The following is an 8,868-nucleotide window of genomic DNA, read 5'->3' as shown; positions in this document are numbered from 1 at the left end:
ATTTGGAAACCTGAAAATCTATATCAGGCTGTGGAAGAATGGTGAGAAAATTCACTGCCCATTTGAGCTCCAGACCTTCCTCTCACATCCACATTGCACAATGGAAAATGTGCTTCGGGCTGAAACCTCGTTTGGGCTGTACTGGTACCCGCAGTGGGTGACAGAAAACACTGTTCTGGTGTTTTTTGACCCGATTCAAAAGCAAGCCAGATGCAAGGCCCAAAGCACAGCTGAGGATCTGCCCCAAGGTTAAGCTGATCTCAAACTACTACCAACAGCCCAAGGGTTCTGGCAGCTGAAGCCGCAGAATCACTGCAGAGGAACACCAGACATAAAGAGACCCAAGTGCCAAACAGGGAAGCTCAAGTGGACTTTATTACAGTTACAAGAACATACAGGGACATTAGTGCACTGCTTCTTATTTCTCAAATTCAATGTAGGAGTGATCAGATGCTGAAGGATTTGTACCAGCTCTTTGCTTTTTGCACATTTGGAATGTGCAAGGGGGGACGTCTCTCAGTCATTCTCTGAAATACCTTTAAAGAACAATATAGGCAAAACCAGGCTCTTCAGAGCCTGCTTGGTATTTCACAGAGATGCAAACATCTTTAATAACATAAGTGATTAAGAAGTGCTCACAGGGTGGTAGGATACAGACAACTGATTTATCATCACCTTTATAGTCTTTAAAGTCCATTTGATTCCACGATCTGGAAACAGTCCTTGGAAACTTCATTATAACACTATTCCTTTATTACAAATATTTACATACTCTGTACTGGTGCCCCCTTTACTTCCACACTTTCACGATCCCGTCCCGTGACGCAGTTACTATAAAGCCCTGCGTGGTCTGGAACGTTGCGATGTCCGTGATGATATCATGGTGTCCAACGGGGAGGGACTCGGGGCCCTTCCGAGGGGCCTCATCACTGGGACCCAGTTTTTGCTTGTTTTGAATTTCCTGCACAAAAACAAAGTGAGAAATATTATTTAGAGATAGGTAAGCATTTGTAAAGGGGAATTATCACGGATACTAGGTTGTAAAAAGATAAAAAAAACCTCTTCAAACAAACAAACCCAAAATCTTCCACCCTTTGATGGTTTCCTGGGATTACTCCTTGGTTCATTCCTTCTCATCACGTACAACCTAAATCTTAATCTGAACTGACACTACAGCTCTCTGACAAGGGGAAGAATGTTTTGTTCTCATATCAATGACACCAAAGTCTGGTAGTGCTGTAAGGGGTGGGAAAAGCTACAGTGACACATCTCAACTTCCCAAGGGTTTTTTAAAAATTCTTTCAGTAGCATGAATATAACTTAAGAACTTCACAGGATACAGTCAGAAGTCATAGTGGACAGGTAGACCCTCACTTTTTTAACAGTCACCTTAGAAGCAGCATTTATTCAGCTGCACTGAAACTCACTGAAATTGCACCTTGTGCTCTTCAACAGCTAGCAACATTGCCAGTCCAGATGTCATTCTGAAGGATGTGCTAAAAACTGCAGAGTTCTGCTACCATATTAATTTGGTTCAAGTGCATCTCAAAACACCTTGCTAAGGTCCTACAAAAAAGATATTCCAAAGACTGATCAAATCAAAGGTGTGAAAACACTAGATTTCAATATCCCAAAAGAAACATGACTCTGGCTTCTGCATGCATTTGGCAAGTCTCATTCTGTCAAAAACACTTTGTTTTCTTTTAAAATAACTTATTCCTAATTCTCTGTTGCCATCCGTACAAGGCAAGAGACAGCTGTAATTAAATCCGTTGTGCCACAGCGCTGTGCAGAAGGCCAGCAGGGCAGGCTCTGCCACACAGGGCCAGTTACCTGGACCACCTCCGTGCCCTCGATTATCTTCCGGTAGTAGGAAACGGAGGGGCAATGAGAGCTTCCGGCAACAATGTACGACCTCTCGGGGTAGGCCAGGTCCCAAAACCTGAACACACAGCAATGAAACTCGGGTGAGACACGGAATTCTCGCAGCGTAACGCCACGTCTGAGAGATGGACACACAGGTTACTGTTCTCTTCCAGGCAGCCCGCGCTGCGCCTCAGGCACCGAGGGTTGTGCTGCGCTCCCTGGGCTCCCCGGCGCTGGCTAACGAGCACATCCCAGCCCTGCTCTCGGGCGTCTGGAGCCTCCGGAGGCAAGGCTTGGCCAAATCCAGCGCAGCAGCGGGGCAGAGGGGAAGGTGCCAAGCAGAAACAGTGTGGGGTTTATTACCTTATTTTCATGTCTGAGCCTGCTGTCAGTAATATGGGATTGCCAGATGCTGGACTACAGTATATTCCATGGATGCTGTTAGGAGAAGGCTAGTAGGGAAAAGGGGACAAAAATCAGTCACTGCCAACAGCTGCTGCCACGCTTCATAAAGGGAATGCATTCTTTACCACACCTGTCCAGTTTCCAAATGGTTCTGACAAATGCCAGGTTACTTTGGTAACAGTCCATGTCTTAATCTATTAAGGTAAATTGCTTCATTTTATTCTTTACGTTTCACAGAGCAATGCAACAGATTGAACTCTGCACAACGCTTTTTTTTGTATCTTGGAAATTACTTTCTCAGTGATGGCAACCAAGAAAGATGTGTCTAACAGAACTGGGCAGGTGAATCACGCTGAAAAGCACACGGATGCTCAAATTTTTATGCTATGAAGGCATTAATGGACAGACGTGTAACAGAAAACTAGGCTGAATCACAAGTGCCCTGTGTGCAAAGTGCGTGACCCAAGTGAACTCAACCTGAAATCCTTGTAGCACGTACCAATTTAAGTTTAGGTAGATTCCAGATCTGCATTGGCAGCGTTTATAGAAGGTTATTTTTGTGTATGTATTTGTGTTTTAAGAAAGATGTACCAGGTTGCCCCTTCCCAATTAACTACTTGAGGAAGAGCAACTTCACGCTTTAAACGAGCAGTTCAGTATAGTAGTGGCATTACATGACAGAAAGGATGTGCAGAAGAGCAGATGCTTACAGGGGTACGCACAATGCCAGGAACAGCGTGGTGCCGCACCACGAACGTGGCCTTCGCCCTCACCTTACGGGCTTGGGCGGCTGTGGGCTCTCCCAGGGCAGGGCTGGGCACAGCGAGCGAGCGTTACCAGCACGTTCCACAGGCAGAGGAAGGTGCCAGGGAATACTCTGCTAACGCTGCTCTGTTACAAAGGGGATTTAATTTTGACAGTGAAACGATCACAATGCCAAAAGCAATGCCGCGGCAAGTTCCTGGTGCCAAGCGGGCAGGGCCCCGGAGCCGGGTGCCTGCCCTGGCACAGAGCAGGGAGGCTGCCGCGGTCCCAGCCCCCGGTACCGGACGAACGGGAAGGGCCAGAGAGCAGACCTGCAGTTCGGAGAGGGGAGGAGCGCTGCTGGCCCACAGAGTGAAGCGTCGGTCGCCCGTTTCCATATCCCACATGGAGACTTCGTTATTGCCTTGAACAGCTACAGGAAAGATATTGCCAATGCGAAACACAGAACAGGCGGGTCGGCCCTCGCTGCCTGTGCTCTGCTGACAGGACCCAGAGTGCGACACAGACGCTCTCCGCTTGCTCGCCACAGCACCCGTGTTAGTCTTGCTTTAGCAGGAAAGCCATGCGTGCATTGTATTTGGTTTACCGCTTAGTAGAAGCTTCACTGAGTTAAATGGCCTCATTTAGGAGAGTTTAAATGAAGCTTGCTTTATTCTCCAGCCCATTTTAAAATGTATTAAACCCTCAGTTTCCTCTCTAGATAACTTCTCATCCTTCTCCAAGAAGAATGGATGGTCTGCTCAGCGTGGTCATAAGGGACTCCAGAGATTACTTCTGGGCAGGTGAGACAGCAATCCAAAGTTAAGGAGTCCAGTAGCTACAGTCCTGTTCCACACCCATGTTTTGTGTGGACAGGCAAAGAATTCTGCCCACGGGATTGGTTGCATGCCTGGCAGCAACCTAGCAAGTGTGATGAACTTTGTGACTCATTTATTCTGTAGCAGGGAGGAAACAGACTAGAAAGCACAGAGAAGCTGGCTTTATTTCTATGTTTTTTTGCAGAAATTTATTTTATGTTCCAGGGCAGTTAATAGCTAAAATAAGACATGAAGCCTAAGAAGCAATAAAATATGAAACTCAAATTACTCTCATTTTATAGGAACTTTATCAAGTCCCCCCTTTTTTTAATTTCAGAAAAGCCAGGAAAAGTGCAATGGCAAAGCACAAGTCTGGAACTTCCCTTTTTCCCCTCCCCTAGCAAAGCACAAGAAAAACTACAAGAAAGAAAAAAAAAAACCCACACCCACCCAGGGCTTGAAGCAGATGCTGCTCTAACAACAACTTCTGGCAACTGTGAGGTAGGCTTAAAACATCTTTTACCTGCAATTACCCAGGACTGATAGACAGGATGCATGAGCAGGCGCCTGATTCGGGCCTTGGAAGGATGAGAGTGGCTGGAGATAGGTAACTGGAACCTCATGTCCCAGCACGCCATGGTGCCATTGCTTGTTCCTGGTGAGAGAAAGCTCCACAGAGTCAGAGGGATAAACACACACACAGGGTTTTACCATATCCTCATGCTCTGCTCCCAGGGAGGTGGACTTCAGCCTCAAATACTTAGAGGGCAGAATACTTCCCACAAAGAGATCAGGAGATGTTTCTCTCCTCTGAGAAAAGCATGTTCTGGTCAAATCAGATCACACAAAAGCTTGAGCTATAGTAACTGTAAAAGAGAAACAGATGGGGCCGAGAGAGAGAGAGAAGCTAACAAGGAATACGAGCTTACCAATACACAGCCAGCATTGGTGTATGTCCACGGCAAAGGAAGTTATGAGGCCTAACTTCAGATCATGCTTCAGGGTCCAAGCGTTGCTGCTAGACCGCAAGTCCCACCCCACCAGGGAGCCGTTAACGGTGCCGTACGCCAGCACCGACTGCGCCCCTGAGTTGAAGTGGTGCATATCCACCACACAGCCATCATCCCTCAGATCCAGGGACCTGGTGAAAAGAACGAACGCAATTCAAAACAAGAACGACTTCCTCCAAGTTTAAGATTCCTTCCGACAGCCAATGCTGGTCAGTATTTTGCTCTTCACGCCACTTCTCAAGGCACCTGCTGGAAGCAGCTCTCCCGTTTTATCAGAACAGATGCTTATGCTCTCTCAAATCTCTCTGCTGGGCCTTCTGCAGGCTAGAAAAATGCTGCCAGCAGCTCCTTGCAAACGCAGTCCTAGCTCTGAGCTCTAGGTCTCTCAGTGCGTTTGGTACTTCTCTCCCATTCATGCTCCAGGTTTACCAGGTATTCATCTACCCAAAGTTTACAGAGAGAACACCCCTCTCCATGTGACACTGTCAGCGTGGCCACCCGTCACTAACTGCTGTGGGTGCAAACAGACACCTTCTTCAGGCACAAAAGCAGAATATACCAAAAGGGAAAAATATGGGTTCTAGTTTCCATCTCCATTAGATTTGGCTTATTTTATTTCAGAACTTAATGCCAAACAAGAAAGGACATTTGAGACAGATACCTTACTGGGACAGAAAAAAGGCCTTGGAGATGGTTGCTAGGTTTACTGGGGTCTGGGCATGTCCCTCACTCAAACTGGAAGATTAAGCTGTTGAATTGGTGCCAAATATTCAAAACCTGCTCATACGGAGAGAGGTAGGAAAGAGATAGACCATCCCCAAATACTCCCCTAAGTGCTATCCCATGTCCTGTATCTTTGCAACCTTACTCACAACAAAAGCCTGGGAGAAAAATTTGCAGATCTGAGGCCAAACCAGGTTCTACTTTTGTAAACATTTATCTAGTGCCCTGTAAAAGAACCTCCAGAGTTACTTTGTAAGTACTAACTTTGTAATGGAGGAGGTAGGTCACCAGCAATCCCAGTGTATAAATAAGAATTGAGACCTCCTCCACTTGACTGTTCCAAGCTCACAGCAGTGACCTGGAGCTCTGAGTTCCCAGCCCTGTGCGGCTGCCTTGGAGCCGCTCTTGAGGCAGCAGGGTGAGATCATGGATCTTGCAGCCTTCCAGAACAGCCAGGGCTCGGCCGGCAGGAAGCCCAGAGCAAATCAAGGGATCTAGTCAAGGAGTTCTCTAACAGCTTGAGCTCTGCGGGGAGATTTAACTGCTCCAAGTACATACCTGCTTTGTATTGGATGCATTTTAGGAGATCTAGGGAGCTTTGAAGCTTCAATACTAAGAAGCTGGATGGCACCATTATCTGAAGCTATGGCCAAGTAATGTGAACCTTGGCAGAATGTAAGTGTCTTTACATGTCCTCCAATCCGGGAGTAGGTCAAAATTGATCTAAACAGCACAGAGAGAGAGAGAGAGAAAGGAAATTTTTTTGGTAGCACTTAAAAGAAAAAAATCACTTTGCTCAAACACCTACTTAAAAGCAATGGCTTTGGAGGGAGAGCTCTGAAAATAACATTTTCTAAGTGTTCCAAAATCAGAAAGCAATGAAGCCTGTGTCACCTCTGGAAGCTTAGTGCTCCATCTCCATGCCTCCAGGCTGTGACAGTCTCCAACTGCATAAGCACACATCTGCCCATGAGCAGAACAGAAGTCTAAGCTCGATCTGCGTTAGAGCAGCACAGCACACCATACCAACCTGCATTTCAACCTGCACTACAGCTTTACTGCATCAGATATCAGAGCATGGGACAGGCGAGTGTAAAGCTCCTTTGTTCCAAAATACTCAGATGGCTTTAAACAGCAGCACCAGAATATATTCATGTATGTATAGAAATGAAATCAAAAAGCCTGTAATTACTACAACTGAAAAGCAGTCCTTTGCATTTGCTAGCAATTTTTTTTTCCTTTTATTAACTAACTGAAACAGCAACCTAATATTTTACAGCTGCATAACAAGAGGAACACAAGTGTATTTCATGACTGATCTCTCCAGCACACCCACAAGTGGTTCATATTTTTCTCCCTGCTCTGGCTTTACTTTGCGCTCTAACCAGCAGCCCCCAAATCCCACGAGTTTTAAAGGTACCTGGTTGTAGTGGTTTTTCCTTCCATTTTTTGGCTGTTCCAGATTTTCACCGTGCCATCATTTGAGCAAGTGGCAAAAATGGAGTGTTCATCAGAAACCCGAATGCGGTTCACTGCAAACTTGTGCTCATGAAGGTGAGCTACCAACAGTCCTTTGGGACGCCACCCTGCAGGGGAAAAAAACCATAAAGTCTGGAGTTGACTTTGTAACCTAATTAGGAACACAAAAATCTCCCTGACCCTGTCCACCAACAGCTGTATTAGGATATAGTCATGACAGCTGCAAAGCACAGAAGGCCCTGAAAACACAGAGCTGAAGGCAAAAGCTCATTTGCTCAGTTCTGAACTAAATCCTGTTGGCAGATGTGGGTACGAATCACAGAATGGCTTAGGTTGGAAAGGACCCCAGAGATCATCTCATCCAACCTCCCTGCCATGGGAAGGATGTCTCTCAACTAGACCAGGTTGCTTAAGGCCTCATACAGCCTGGCCTTGAACACCTCCAGGAAGGGAGTATCCACAACCTCTGGGCAATCTAGTCCAGAGTCTCACCACCCTAGTACTGAAGAACTTCTTCCTGAGATCTAGTCTAAGAGTCTATGAGTTTTCTTTTAGATGGGTTCCATGTACATTCAGTGAAATCACAAAGATCCCTTCTACGCAGGCTCTGTAGAGGTACCAGCAGGCAGTCCTCCTGCCATGGACACGCAGACTGCTGGGCAGCATTCCAGGCATGCCCAGAACACGCACAGCGAGCAGCACGCGCGAGCGGACCGCAGCTCCCGGCTCGTCTGTGGAGCGCTGGAACCGCGGGCTCGGAGCTGCGCCACGTGGGTACCCCGTAAACGGACACAGCTCTGCTAAACCCCACACAAATTCACTCCAGTCCTTCAAAAGGAATGTGAGGAGTTGCGCTGCCATGAAATAACCATTGCAAATATTTGTGATGTTTCCTCCCCTGAAATAAGCAACATGGAAGTGTCTGGCTGCACTACTAACAGGCATCTACTTGAGTGAAGGATTAACAGCAGGTGAAGATAAAGAAGCACAGACCATAGCAAATTTCAGAATAAGACACAAGCTTCAACTATGAGCATTTTTCTGGCACTCACTCACTTGTGTGGCAGAGCAGGTCAGCTGCTTGTACTGGGATGTGTTATTTCCTAGGTTGTAAAACTCTCTTCAGAAGACAAACACCTGGCTGAGCCAGGCTTATTCAAGGCTATGTTCAGACACTACCTGGTTGGATAATTTTCCTGATAATTTTTGACTGCTTCCCTTAAACCGGCACAGCAGCTGTATGCACCCAGGTGTGTACATCTAATGCTGGATTTACCAAAACACTTTAGCATCCCGGTGCTGACCACTGCAAGCCCAGCTGGTACAGACTCTGCCCTCAATGCCTGCAGCTTAAGCACACGAGCTCCCATTAGTAGAGGCCAGTCAGAAATCTCCATATGAGATATCCAGCAACAAGCACATGGCCTGGAGAAAACCAGCAAAAAGTGCTGAGGACTCATCCAAGTAAATCCCTATCTCAATCTCAGTCTGGAGCTTCAGAATTGAAGCTGTGGCCACAGGAGGCTGGCTGTGATTTAAAGTGGTGTGCTTCCTCCCAGCGTGGCTGCCAGAGCCCTCCTCAGCAAGACCTGAGTGTTGCTACCAGGGAGGAACAAGCGGTTAAAACGTGTCATACAGGTACTTTGCCAAACGGGTGTTCTGCACAGCAGGCACACGTCCTAAATTAATTTCCTCTTCTCCTCATCGTTTGCATTTTTCCCTTGAGACGATGATGTTGACTCCATCTTTCCCTGGCCCGAGGGCGCGGTGCCCTGCGGCTCACCTGGCGGGGGGGGCTTGCTCTCCCACTCGGCGCTCTCCAT

The 8,868-nt window shown here is 47.0% G+C and overlaps 1 protein-coding gene across 1 annotated transcript; it reads right to left on the bottom strand.

Annotated features, from left to right (window-relative positions):
- Positions 1-731: 731 nt before the first annotated feature.
- LOC103779103 (phosphoinositide 3-kinase regulatory subunit 4-like) lies at positions 732-6,270 on the bottom strand. Its single transcript, XM_008946720.1, has 7 exons — positions 6,125-6,270; positions 4,763-4,974; positions 4,357-4,488; positions 3,348-3,448; positions 2,230-2,318; positions 1,834-1,942; positions 732-961 (listed from the first exon to the last, which is right to left on the bottom strand). Exons 1-7 carry the CDS (start codon positions 6,142-6,144, stop codon positions 791-793), a joined length of 834 nt encoding a protein of 277 aa, XP_008944968.1. The 5' UTR covers positions 6,145-6,270; the 3' UTR covers positions 732-790.
- Between the last annotated feature and the right edge of the window lie 2,598 nt (positions 6,271-8,868).

The sequence above is a fragment of the Merops nubicus genome, unplaced genomic scaffold (genome assembly GCF_000691845.1).
Source record: "Merops nubicus isolate BGI_N331 unplaced genomic scaffold, ASM69184v1 Scaffold53938, whole genome shotgun sequence".
Taxonomy (NCBI): domain Eukaryota; kingdom Metazoa; phylum Chordata; class Aves; order Coraciiformes; family Meropidae; genus Merops; species Merops nubicus.
This window is presented reverse-complemented; position numbering and strand designations above follow the sequence as displayed.

Bases quoted from the DNA above. Each gene is read 5' to 3' on its own strand.
- LOC103779103 (XM_008946720.1), bottom strand. From the start codon at position 6,144: ATGCATCCAATACAAAGCAG. The intron at 4,975-6,124 runs GTATGTACTTGG...TCTTTTCACCAG, and splicing joins ATGCATCCAATACAAAGCAG to GTCCCTGGATCTGAGGGATG. The intron at 3,449-4,356 runs GTAAAAGATGTT...TCTTTCCTGTAG, and splicing joins TCAGTCCTGGGTAATTGCAG to CTGTTCAAGGCAATAACGAA.